The sequence below is a fragment of the Benincasa hispida genome, chromosome 9 (genome assembly GCF_027475165.1).
Source record: "Benincasa hispida cultivar pf3 chromosome 9, pf3_genome.v1.1, whole genome shotgun sequence".
In the NCBI taxonomy this organism is placed as follows: domain Eukaryota; kingdom Viridiplantae; phylum Streptophyta; class Magnoliopsida; order Cucurbitales; family Cucurbitaceae; genus Benincasa; species Benincasa hispida.
In genome coordinates, this window is record NC_143486.1 from 16,088,438 (window position 1) to 16,102,660 (window position 14,223).

The window sequence follows — 14,223 nt, forward strand, 5'->3', positions numbered from 1 at the left end:
TCCAATTTACACTTACTTTTAATAAAATCCTAGTTTCTACGAGTAGTAATTGTTAAAACTAATTTTCCCAAATCTGGAGGATGATCAACCTTAGTATCTCAAGAGACACCTTAGTTCAAATCCTCGATTCTACATATATCATGCTACAATGTTGTTAATAGGGGTGTTCAAATGACCCGAACAACCCGAACTACCCAACCCTGGGTTAGTTATAACTCATATATATTTTATGATGTTTATTTGAAGTTTGTAGTAGATATCTTGAATTTGATATTTAACATTTGAGTTTCATGAAAATTTAGTTATTTATATGTGATGTACATAAATTTAAGTATTTTAAGTTAATAAAAAATGTAATTAAAAAAATAAATAATCCAACAACCTAATCCAACTCAATCTATATTTTAAGGGTTGGATTGGGTTGGAGACCCTATTCAGATTATTTGGATAGTCAATTCGACCAATCTGAATTTTTAAGTTGGTCCAATAAATTTTCCCAATCCAATGTATATACCCCCTTGTTGTTAACAAAATGTATATGGAACTAAAAAGAAATTAATTTTAAAAAGAAAATGTACATGTACCTGGGTTTTGATTCATGATTAATTAGTTCAGAATATTCTTTTAATTAATTTATATAAATAATCACACGGTCTACTTTTCTCGAGAAAAAAAAAAACGCACGGTCTACTCCCTGTTCCCAAATCAAACGACACACAAGCCACCACGTGGCTTCCTAACATTCCATATCTAATGAACTAAAAAGCAGAAAATAAAATCCAAATCCTTTGGATTTTATTCCAAATTTCCAATAAATAAATTAGCATTCCTTCAAAAAGTCAGATCACAGTCAACGATAGAAACTCCATCAAAACAATCCCGGCGCAATGGACGGCCCAGATGAAACAGCTGACCACAATAAAGAAATACCGAAACGACACTTCATATTTGCGCCCCACTAAGAAACGACGTGAGGGCCTCGATCCGACAGTGTCGTAAAGCAGCCCTTCTTCAACAAACGTGAAGGCTACCACTTAATAAATTTTTTTCAAATTTCTGCTAATTTCCAGTTTGTTATAAAAAGCAAACGAAAATTTGAAATCTTCAATTCACAAAGAAAAAAAGAAAACTTAGAAGATCATCGAAGTACAATGGCGCGTGGCTTCTTATTGGCTTTGATCGCCGCTGTGCTCTGTTTTGAAGCTGCCGCTGCCGGTGAATTTAACTACGGCGATGCTCTGGATTTGAGTTTCTTGTACATGGAGGCGCAAAGGTCCGGTAAACTTCCGGCGGACCGCCGTGTTAAGTGGCGGGGGGACTCTGGCCTTAAGGATGGTTTTGCACAAGGAGTAAGTTTCGGGCAATAAAATTGGTTATTTGTCATTTTTTATTTTAAAACTCTATATGGCGCCAATTTGCACAACAAATTAAAAAATAATAATCTTTGAAACTTAAAGCTTATTTAAATAAATACTTTTGCATTATCTACTTTTTACCAATATTTTCAAAAAAGAAACCAAATTTTGAAAATTAAAAAGATAACTTTTAAATAAAATTTGACTGAACATTCAATTTATTTTACTTTATAATAAGAAAATGAGATGAAAATCAAAAACTAAAAATTCAAATGATTATCAAATCGAGAGTTAGTTTTAACAAATTAACTTAATTTTTTAGTATAATAGAAATAAAAGGATTCAAATAAAAAACTTACTAATATATTATGATATCAGTTGAACTATATTATAAATTTTGACTAATGGAAAAAATAGATAACAAAAAAAGAACTTACACTTTAATTTTCAAATGGATGATTTCATTAATGGAAGTGATTTGATGAGAAATGGCAGGTGAATTTAGTGGGAGGGTACTACGATGCGGGAGACAACGTGAAGTTCGGGCTACCAATGGCATTCGTGACAACAATTCTTTCATGGGGAGTCATTGATTTCAACAAGGAAATTACACATCTCAACCATATAGACAACGCTTTGAAGGCTATTAAATGGGCTACTGATTACTTGATCAAGGCCCACCCTCAGCCCAACGTTCTTTGGGGACAGGTCGGCGATGGCGCCTCCGATCACTTCTGCTGGGAGCGGCCCGAGGATATGAGCACTCCTCGGACCGCTTTCAAGATCGATGAGTCCCATCCTGGCTCCGACCTCGCCGGCGAAACCTCCGCCGCTTTGGCTGCCGCTTCCATTGCTTTCAAGACGTACAACTCTTCTTATTCTGATCTCTTGTTGGTTCATGCTAAGGAGGTTAGATATCATCGTTATTCCTTCTCCTTTTGGAAAATTTGTCTTACGTTTAATTTTAATTTAGTGTAACAATTTTACATTTTTTGTTTTAATTTTGATGGTTTTTAATATTTATATTTTTAATCTCAATTTTTTCATTAAATACTGAATTTTAGTTTTTAGTGTTAATGTTTATTAATTAAAAGATTTATAATTAATTAAGACTAATCATTTTGGTTTTTGTTTTGATTTTTAAAAATTAAATTTATTTCCTCCCTATTTCTAACCGTGATTTGCATATTCCACAATTATGATGGTTGAATTCTTAACTAAATTTTAAAAATAAAGACAAGTTTTGAAAATATATATTTTTTAGTTTTCTAATTTTGGCTATATTTTTAAACTATTGGTACAGAATATATAACAAATGAAAAAAATTGGAGAAGTAAGTACTAAGTAGCGTCTATATGTTTAATTTTCAAAAACAAAAAACAAAAAAATAAATGGTTACAAACAGGATTTTTTTTTTTTTTACTTTTAAAATTAATTAAAAAAAAGTTAGATAATTACTAATGAGTTGAATTTTTGGTTGACTTCATTTTAACAGCTTATAGTTAAACAAAATATCCAAATAATAAGAATTAAAGTATTACAAAACACCTAAAATTTAAACTTAAAAAGACGCACATATAATAATAATATTAGATACATTCATCTGCATATATCTTACTAAAATTATTTAAAATAAAAAAATAAAAAAAATTTACACGTCAAATTATGATTGAACTATTAGATAATATACAAAAATGAGTGTAGTTTACGATGTAGTTAACTATTTTTACTATATATAATTATCTTTCTCACGATATTTTTTTTCAGTTGTTCACATTTGCAGACACATTTAGAGGTGTATACGATGATTCTATTCCATGTGCTTCAGGGTTCTACACTTCATCAGGATATTGGGTAAGAATTTTGAATCCCTCTTTCCTCTGATTAATTCCTCAATTTCGATTTACTTAATTAATTAATTAGTTATTATTTTGTAAAATTGAAGGATGAACTGCTGTGGGCGGCGGCGTGGTTGTTCAGAGCTACCGGAGACGAATATTACTTGAAGTACACGGTAGATAAAGCGGTGTCGTTTGGTGGAACTGGATGGGCAATGAAAGAGTTCTCTTGGGATAACAAATATGCCGGCGTTCAAGTTCTTTTAACTAAGGTAAAACTTAATTCATATTTAAGTTTTATTTTTTCCTTTGAATATAAATTAAATCAAGGGCTTGTTACAAATTTGGTAAAATAAGTTTAAAAAATTAGATTTGTAGTTTAGACTTATTACTCTGCAAAAATAATAAAAAGCAAGTTCAACTCACTTGATATACTCGATATCCTTATACACTATCGATTTACACTTAATATACTACTAGTATATGTCTGATACACTAGATGCATTGCTCGTTGATACACGGTATTTAATTATTTTAAAAAGGATCATAAAAATGATTTTATTGAAAAATACTTTTTCTGTAGTTATTCCAAACACGACTAAATTGTTAAAACAAGTATACTAAACTGAGTGTTAGTGAACTTTAGATTGATTTTCTCTGACCTATTGTACATTTGTATTTAAAAATGAAAGAAACATCATTAAAAAGGGGGAACTACAAGAGAGATAAAAAAAATGTAGCGAATACAAAAATTATAGTAAGTAATAATTCATATTGCTACAAACGAAAGATGCAAAAGGTATTCAAATCAATGGAGAAAAATACACAACTGATATACTTTAAATCTGGTATAATAGTTGACTCATATACCACAAAACATGGATTTATTAAAAAGGAAAAACTGGAATACCGAATAAATGGAAATTTAAATTTGAAAATTTTATCATATCTACAATTCTCCATATATTAAAGGCATGTTCCTCATTATACATTCTAGATTTGTCACCCATGGTAAATTCCCTTAAATCAAATGCCTAATAAGTTCTTCTCAAATGATTTTTAATGGAAACTATTTGATTTATTAGGTGCTGTTGGAAGGACGGGGCGGTGGTTATGAGTCAACGTTGAGGCAATATCAGGCGAAAGCTGACTATTTTGCTTGTGCCTGTCTTCAGAAGAATGATGGATTCAACATCAATAAAACTCCTGGTAAGCACAAATACTTCCATATAAATTTTTAAGTTTTTAATTTTTGTATGAGGGTAGACCTCAAAAAGAAGTAGAACTATTATTATTATTATTTACAAAGATATTATAATTAAATACTGGAGTAGAGAAATCGAACCTCTAATCTCAAATAGAAGTAGAACTATTATTAAGGAGATTAGAACCATAAAACTCATAATCAATAATACTTTCGAATGCTAGTTGAATTATGGTCGTTTTGACTACTAGATTGTTACTCTGATCTATTTGTTAAAACATGAAGTATTAAAGTTGTTAGATGATAGTTATAAATAAATGTACAGATAGGAAGTAGAAGGATTAAATCATATGTTTGATAACTTTGAGGTTTGTAAGTTCAGCTTTCTAAAAAAAAAAAAAAATTAAGTAGTTGGTTTTTGAAAATTAAGCTAATTTCTTCATTTTTTTTTTTTTTACAATGATTTACATCAAGTACAATGATTGAATTATTAGTTAAATTTCAAAAAAAAAAAAACAAGTTTTTTTAAAAAGTATTTTTTATTTTTCAATTTTTGGCTTGATTTTTTAATTATTGGCAAAAAGTCGATAACAAATAAAGAAATTTGGAGATAAAAATATTGTTTACAAACTTAATTTTTCAAAGACAATAACTACAAATCAAATGGTTACCAAGCGGAACCTACGATTTATGTTTATCTAATTTAGAATATGTATAAGTGTCCAATATATGCAAATTTAAATTGAGAAAATATCTTTTTCTTTTTGGTCATTACATCTTAAGTCTAATTTTCATTTAGTATCTATTTTTTAAAATGTTACATTTTTTATCATTAAATTTTGAATTTTATTTTAATTTACTCTCTAAATTATAATTTTACCATTAAAATTTAGATTTTGTTTCAATTTTAACTTCTGTTTTTAGATTTTAAATTTTACATTTTTTACCTTAATTTTTTACCAACTTTAGTCTTCATTGTGCTTATCCTATTAAACTTGAAATTAGATGGTTGGTTTTCTCACACTTGCATATTTGACAAAAATAATAATAATAATAAACCAATTATGAGTGAAATTTTAAAATTAATTTTTAAAAGTGATTAATTAATTATAATTGAACGGAAAACAGATTAATTTTTTTCTGATTTGATTTTCGTGGGGGAAAAAACGCAGGCGGATTGATGTACGCCCACCAATGGAACAATATGCAATACGTCTCCGCCGCCTCATTCCTCATGGCCGTCTACTCCGACTACCTCTCCGATGCCAACGCGAAGCTCACTTGTCCCGACGGCGTCTTCCAGCCTAAAGATCTCCTCAACTTCGCTCAATCCCAAATCGATTACATCCTCGGCAAAAACCCTAACTCCCTCAGCTATTTAATTGGCTACGGTTCCAAATTCCCCCAAAAACTCCACCACAGAGCCTCTTCCATCGCTTCAATTTTCACTAATCCCTCTCCAATCGGCTGCGTTCAAGGCTTCGATTTCTGGTACCATCGCCCTCAAGGAAACCCTAACATTCTTCTCGGCGCTCTCGTCGGCGGTCCCGACAAGAACGACAGATTTGATGACGATCGATCCGATTATGAACAGTCTGAGCCTACTCTTACCGCTTGTGCTCCTCTGATTGGTCTCTTCTCCAAGTTGCAGAGCTCCGTCAATGGTGATTCCATTCCTGGTAATTTCAGAGGTGGATTTGATTTTAGGGTTTGAGATTGTTTTTGTGAATTTCTTTGCTGATTTTATGTTTGTCCGTTGAAAACAGGATCACGGGGAAATAAGCCGCCGGTGAAACCTGAAAATGAATCCCATGACGGGAATGCCCCTGTATCTGCAGGTGAGCTGAAAAAGCAGGGGATATCTTTTCTATTAACTGTTTCATTTCCTTAATTTATCCATCTTAATTTTAATTTTATTTTAGTTGAATTATAAAATTAGTTTTGAATTTTTAAATTTGTGTTTATTTTGTTTATGAAGTTCAAAAATAAAAAATTTAGGTGGTCAATCATTTTATTTTTTGTTTTTTATTTTTGAAAATAAAAGTCGGAGAGTTTCTCAAATTTTGTTTTTATTTTTTAAATTTGGCTAAAAATTTAGGTTCTATTTAGTAATTATTTGGTTTTTTTGTTTTTATTTTTGAAAATTAAGCTTATTTCATTTATATTTTTTTACAATGATTTGAATCTTTATAATGGTTGAAATTTTAGCCAAATTCTAAAAACAAAAATAATTTTTTGAAAATAATTTTTTTTAATTCTCAAAATTTGACTTAGTTTTTTAAAATTATTGGTGAAAATGGTAGATAACAGTGTTCATAGATTTAATTTTTTTAAAAAAATATAATTACCAAATGAGATTTTATAGAAACCGAAGAAATAGCTTTTGTTTGTTAGGTTTACAATAAAGTTTTGAATTTTATTAAAAATATAGATCAAATTCACGTTTAATAAATAATTTAATTTAAAAAACTTCCAAAGTTTTTGGAGTCATATTATATACAAAATTGGAAGTTCGGGAACTCAAATATTTTTTTAAGTTTATGGGCTCAATTAAGAAACTAAACTTGCAATTAAACTTTTTATTTTCAATGTCTCTTTCATATTATTATTTTTGTGAAGACCATTTCTTAACTTTTTCATGTCAAATACAAAATTATTTTACTTGGGACATTTTTTTGCTAAGTTTAACTACGGTTAGTTCTGTCAAGTAACTTTTGATTAGTTTAAGACCTTAAGATTAGATGTTCGATTCTTCCATCTTACAAATTGTTCGAGAAAAAAATCATAAATTTCTTTCTTATCACAAGATATTTTATAGAAAAATTATCTCAAAGATTAGACGTTTGATTCTCCTCGTCCACATATTATCAAAATTTCTTAACTCTATTTGTTAATTACCATCTTAACGTACCAACCAACTTAAAAAGAAAACTTAAGACATCTCTCTCTCTCTTTTTTTTCTACAACTATTGAGTGACTAATCAAATCATTGACTCATAGATGATAATTGACATCTTATTCACTAAACTATGTTGGATCGACGATTAAAAATAAAGATGATAAGAACTCTGATATATTTCTTCACATTCTTTAACACGTACTTGTGAATATTTTATAGGGAGCCCAGTGGAGTTCATCCACACAATAACGAGTACATGGACGGTAAACAAGGAAAGTTATTACAGGCACCAAGTGAAGATCAAGAACATATCAGGAAAGTCAATCAACAATTTAAGACTCCAGCTCGAAAATCTCTCAGGTCCCATTTGGGGACTCTCTCCAACAGAACATAAAGGGATTTACGAACTTCCAACGTGGCTAAGAGTGCTTCAACCTGGCTCTGAATGTGTTTTTATCTACATTCAGGAAGGTCCTCAGGCCAAAGTCACTGTTTCTAGCTACCATTAACAAACACTCTATTTCCTTCCAAGCAGGTTTGGTTTCGTGTTGGTTTAGAATAACTTTCTAAACACTTACAAAAGTGGTTTGAAACCCGTTTTTAGAAAGTCAATCTAAACAAATTCTTCATCAACGAGATGTGTTTCTTAATTTCTTTTCTCTTTTCATTTTTTTCTTGTGGAAAAATGAGAAGAATTTGAATGTAGAGAGTTTCATGTAATATAAAAGAGAGAGATGTTTTTTGATTTGTTATACTTTGAGTTGATTTGAGGGAGAAACATGATTTGGCTCTCCATATAAGATGGATCAGTCTTGTAATCTTCTTGATTTCTATTTTTATTCATTTGGGAAAAAGGTGAAAGAGATGATGAATACGTGGAAATTTTTAAATTTTACTCTTTACATGTCAAGCCTAATCATTTTTAAGAGTTTGACATCTACACTAATATTTATTAAATTATACAAATAATCCAAATATTCTCCTCATCACTTAACCTTAATCAGATACTATTTCTATTAATTTATTGTCACGTCATATTCTAATATTTATGTGGGTTCTAGCACCATTGAATAATTTTTTTTATAAAAGAAAAACTCATAATTTAGACACAAGAGTAGGTACTAGTTTGAGAACGTTAGTCCCATTGATCATTTTTAAGCAAGGTTTTTTTTTTTAAATTTTTTTTTTATAACAATCATCATCAACTTAAAATTAGTTTGTATATGATAAATCTAAGAGGCTGTTTTGGGGCCTAACATGAGATGGTAGATGGTATATTCACACATCCTATATCATCTCAGTGTCCATTTTTTTAACGTGTTTCATATCTCATCGTCATCCATTTTTGGAACGTGTTTCATATCTCATCGTCATCCATTTTTGGAACGTGTTTCATATCTCATCGTCATTTTTCTTCCATGTATCGTATATCATCTCAGTGCTTGAACATACTCGATCAGAACTCTCTAAACATTAGAACTCTCTAGACATTAGAACTTCCCACATCCTATATCATCTCAGTGCTCCAGCCCCTAAAAATATTTATATGAATAAATATAGTTCAACTGCCATAGGAATATTATAGTGACAAGAGGTTTGTAGTTTAAATTCTCATATTTTTATTGTAACGAAAAAATAAGGTTGTTTTTATTTTTGTTTTTGAAGATTAAGCTTATGGACAATACTTCCACCTTCAAATTTCTTCATTTGTTATCTCCTTTTTATCCATGGTTTAAAAACCCAAGCTAAATTTTGAGAACTAAAAAAAGTAGCTTTCAAAAAGTTGTTTTTATTTTAGAATTTGACTAAGAATTCAACCATTGTACTTAAAAATATGCAAGTTATTGTAAAAAATGTGGAAAAAAAACTAAATACTTATCAAATGGGACCTAAATATATCTAAAATTTTTAAAATAACAGACATATAAATAAATTTTATATCTAAAAAATTAGCTAAAACATGAAAATAGGGAGTTGAGAGATTTAGGAGATACAATCTTGGAAAGTTTTTTTTTAAAAAAAACAACCCAATAATTTTATTTAGTAAAACTAGAATTTCAATTGTGTTTGATGTATTATTTTGGGTATTTCTTTTTTCTAATGCAATTAATCAATTTCATAGTAGAATAATATATATAATTTAGGTCAGGAAGCACTTTTGATTTTTTTTAATCATTTTTTTAAAAATAAAAGTGACAATTTAATAATTGAATTTTAGAGGATGAAGAGTCATAAATTTTTAAATTTATCAATTTAATCATATAATAATTTAGATTCTATACTTTAAAATTCAACATTCTAACTCTTATCCTAAAATCATCTCCTCAAAGATAAATCTCAATTTTATTAGATAATGATTTGGTCTTTATAGTTCATTAATAAATTTGATTCTTATTTACCATCAATTTTATCCATTTAAACATGTAAACAATTTTATTGAATCTTATCTATAATTTTTATGATAGAGACTAAATCATTGTGATCAACTAAATTATTAGTTATTGAAGTTTATGAATTAAATGTTAGGAAATAAAATTATATTTTAACCCAACTTAGAATATTGCAAATTCGTTGCCAGTGATGGATCATGAGATAACCCAATTTATTTGGACACTGTTTGATGTTAACTTGTCAACCCCACTCCATTTTGTCTTCTAATAGAATGACTTATAAAATGCATATAATCTATGCTTACTATATTAAAAAGGACAATAAGTGCATATTTTTTCTAAATTTTTTTTGTCTTTACAATTTTTAACGATTCTCATCTTGTCGCTATCTATTACTCTTCGATTAAAATCTTTTGAGATATCGAAATGATACCGAAAAGCATACGTGACTCTATCCCTTAAACCCTCATCAATTAAATCCTTTCATCGAAATAACCTTCTGCAAAGAGACTCTATCCCTTCTACAATAACCACCTAAGTCTTTGTAGGATTTTGTTTTTATTAGTTGTTAATAAGTAACTATTTCTAAATTACTAGATATCAAAATGGGACCGGAAAGAGCATGTGACTCTAAAATCTATGTCACAATTGATATGATCAAGTGAAAATTCCAAAATGAAATATTAAGGATGAATTTCAAAATGATAATTCCATGTTCTCTTTTCCTATCTTTTATTTTTGTCCGAATTACTTTTTGGATAAAATGTTAATGGTCTTGCAATTTTTACGATTTGCGTTGCACAGGTGCATTGTAAATGTTTTAGAATGTGTTGGAATCACAAATTAGTTGTTGTTTGTTTTTTTTTTTAGATACACATTTTTGTGTTTTTTTATTAGCAATTTTCATTTGATTATATTTTTGTAGGAATAATTTTTATATTCATTTGATTTTTTGTCGAAAGGTGAATAATCAATATATTTGGATAAGATTTTATGGCATTCCCAAGGCATTACGGCAACAAGGTATCTACATTGATTTGTTTAGATTCATATTTACTTATTTTTTTTTAATATATTCTATATATTAAAATGGGCTAGAAGTAGATAAATTTTATATACCTATTTTGCCCTTTTATTTTTAATAAATTACTATATAGGGATGAGCATGATAGATGGAAAAATTGAACCGACCAATCGAACCGAAGTTGGTCGATCGGAGAAGGAGAAGGGTCGGTTGGTATCAGTTTGAGAAAATTCCAAATCGACAAATTTTTTTTAAAAAAAAGATCAAAGAACAAAACCGACAGTTGCTCACCCCTATTACTATATTACACTTTTTATTAACAGAATGAGCCTTTTCAAATGTAGGTATCCATTCGAAAGATAATATATGTGACATTTCTAATTTTTAATTCACAAAATATATTTATCTATTTAAAAATTAAAGTTTTATGTAGAATAAGTGCAATTGGTGTTGGCAAGACGCAACTCTTTGAATATATATCTTTGATGAGTACAAATTTATGCAAATAATGTCAATGAGATGTGACTATTTAGATGGTAGTGGTTACACATCAAATATATGCTTCTTTTTACGTAGATATGAAATGCATATATAAAATAAATAAAAAAAACTAAATACTTTTATTATGTTCTTGATTAAAAAGATGTTTCATATAGCAAAAATTTAGGGAAAAAAAGTAACATCTTTTAAAGAGACAAATTTATAAGTAGATTTATACATTAAAAAAGTTCAAAGACTTAAATCCTACACACACGTGCATAAGTCAGTTAAAAATCTTGATTTTGTACTTAAAAATTAGAATAAATATTTCAAAACAATTAAGAAAATTGAGATTACTAATTCTAAAAGAAGTTATTAGTTTTGAAATTAAAATATTTACATGTATTGTATTGGTTTTTTAAAATCAAAATATAATTTTAAAATTCTATCGTATTAATTTTTTTCATAAAATTTTGGGATATAAAACCAAACTTTAAATAATGTTTATTATGAAAAAAATGATATAAACAAGAATTAAACATTTTTTTAACTATTTTAAATTAAAGTTACAAATTTTACGGCTTATAGCAGAGAATATTTGTCTTACTAATTAATTCTTAATTTTTCATAAAATTCTCTTTATTATTCTCCTCAAGTAATTACTAACAAAAACAAAAAATTGTTTGGGACTGTACACTATAGAATATTTTGTTTTATGAAAAATGAAAATATAAAAAAATAAAATAAAAATTGTCACATTTTCTAACTCTTAAAAATTATAATAATTTATTTATTTTAAAATTTTTATGATAAAGACTACAAGATTCTACGTGCATAGGTGTTTTTTTCACTAGTATATGTAAGTTACAATAATTATATATATTATATTCCATGTCAGTCAATTTTAAAAATAAAAAATGTTGAAATAGACAACAAATGATAAATTCTCAACGGTGTATACATTGTTTTATTGCAAACATAAACTTTTTTCTTTTATCATTTAAAAATATGTCATTTTATCATATGCTTAATATATTCAGAAAAAATATTTTTGTTTGTTTGATTGAACATTCATGATTGATTAGCAATTTAAAAAAACAATTAAATCTAACTTTTCTAGAAAGCATTTTATAACTTAAATTACAAATTTAGACGAAGAACTTAAGAACTTTTTGAGTCATCATAACGGAATGAGATTGTAATATAATGTGATTATCTAAAATTCGTGTTTGGATTAAACATTTTGGATATAATTTGTAATATCAAACTCATTCCGTTCCCATAATTTTCAACCTATCCTCTTTCCAGCTTCACGATCCTATTTTTAGTCCATCCTCAATTCCTCACTCATTCTAACACTCTATTGATTCCAAATAATTTTAATTACATTCAAACCTTTCAAACAATCTCTTACCGTTACACTCAACTTTGTATTTAATTGATTGGTATTTAACTTTAAAACTATCCAATATACTTTTTAGTTTTAACTCTGTGTCCAATAAATTTATGAAACTTAGAAAGGGTTTCACAAGTCCTCTTTCTATGTCAAATAAATTTTTAAATTTTTTCTAATAAATTGTTATACTATTTAAATTTTAAAAGGAAAAACATCTACACAAAAATAAAAATCTATGACTTAACTTTATCTACATATATATTAGATAGATTAATTTTAAAAAATGACGTTGATGGAGGTTAGAAGTTTAAGAACTTTTTAAATACTTTCAAATTTATGGACATAATAAACATAAACTTAAACCTCTGTAAACTATTCTTAAAATTAAAATTATTTTGATTTATGTATTTTGAGATTTGTTCGACTTTAGTCAAGTGAAATTTCAAATATTTAATTTTAGTTTTTGTACTTTAAATCTTAAATTTAGTCTCTACTACTAGTTTATTATTAAATTTTCAAAAACTTTTATAGTATCTATTACATTTTCACTATGAAAATTATTTTTAATTATTAAGCTAATTTTGAGAAACCAAATTTAAGATTTATTCCAAGTATAGCAATTATTATTGCTATTTGAGAATAAAAAACTAAAATCAAACCAAATATATAGATCAAAATAATATTTAAAAAACTATAAATCATCTTTAATTTACCATACAAAAATGGTGTGATACAGATAGAATGTGACTAATGAGTTGATTGATGGCAGAAAAGAAAACAGAAGTATGTTACAAATTTTAAATATGAAATCAATCATAAAAGGCATATTTGTTGCCATTTGAATATAGAAATGAAAATGATTGTGTTTGTAGCGTGTATCACATGAATGAATCAATAATACTAGATATTTTAAAACAGTAAAACATAGACAAAATAAATAATGAGGGCAAAAATAGTTTATTATTAATTTAAAATAATTATTGTCGACATGGGCAATTTGTACTTATTCATCGTCATTGCAGGTCTCTCGTGAGTTTGTTATCGACCGGTTCTCCTAGGATGTCTTATCATGGTAATGCTATAGATACAACCCACTTTGTAATTATTTCAAACGATGTGAACCAAATTGTTCATGTGGGAGACATGTGAGTGGGAGCATCATATACAATAAGTATGTATAAGACGGGACCACAAAATCATTAATATTTCACATGATGATCATATGTAACTTGATCTTAATTCTAAGTGAGTCATGAACTCTGCTTGTGAGGACATGTTATTTGATTTGTATGGGTGAGAGTGGACCGAGTCACCTACTCAATAAGCCTACCATTTTAGTGTTGGGATTAGTGCTCTAAATTTTGTGAATCTCGTAGTTTGTAATCTTGTATAAATAAATTGTTTAATTAATAAAATAAAGAGTTATTTTACTTGTTTAGAACTAAATCCAATAAACTAAGATCTAATGTTATTGTATGTAATTAGAACAGTATGTGGTAGATATACAGGTGGATCATAGTCAAGTAATAACCTAAAAGGTCTGTAATATATGGAGTTCATAGGACGGTCCTTCGATTTGTATGTGTGACCAGTTATGTCGACTTAATATGCCTACCACTTTGAGGATTTGTTCGAGT

The 14,223-nt window shown here is 28.0% G+C and overlaps 1 protein-coding gene across 1 annotated transcript; it reads left to right on the forward strand.

The window, feature by feature from the left end:
- The first annotated feature begins 1,136 nt into the window (after window positions 1-1,136).
- On the forward strand, window positions 1,137-8,191 carry GH9C1 (glycosyl hydrolase 9C1). The gene is made up of 8 exons (XM_039043181.2): window positions 1,137-1,349; window positions 1,851-2,264; window positions 3,123-3,209; window positions 3,301-3,465; window positions 4,279-4,402; window positions 5,570-6,076; window positions 6,164-6,235; window positions 7,516-8,191. Exons 1-8 carry the CDS (start codon window positions 1,152-1,154, stop codon window positions 7,803-7,805), a joined length of 1,857 nt encoding a protein of 618 aa, XP_038899109.1. The 5' UTR covers window positions 1,137-1,151; the 3' UTR covers window positions 7,806-8,191.
- The last annotated feature ends 6,032 nt before the right edge of the window (window positions 8,192-14,223 follow it).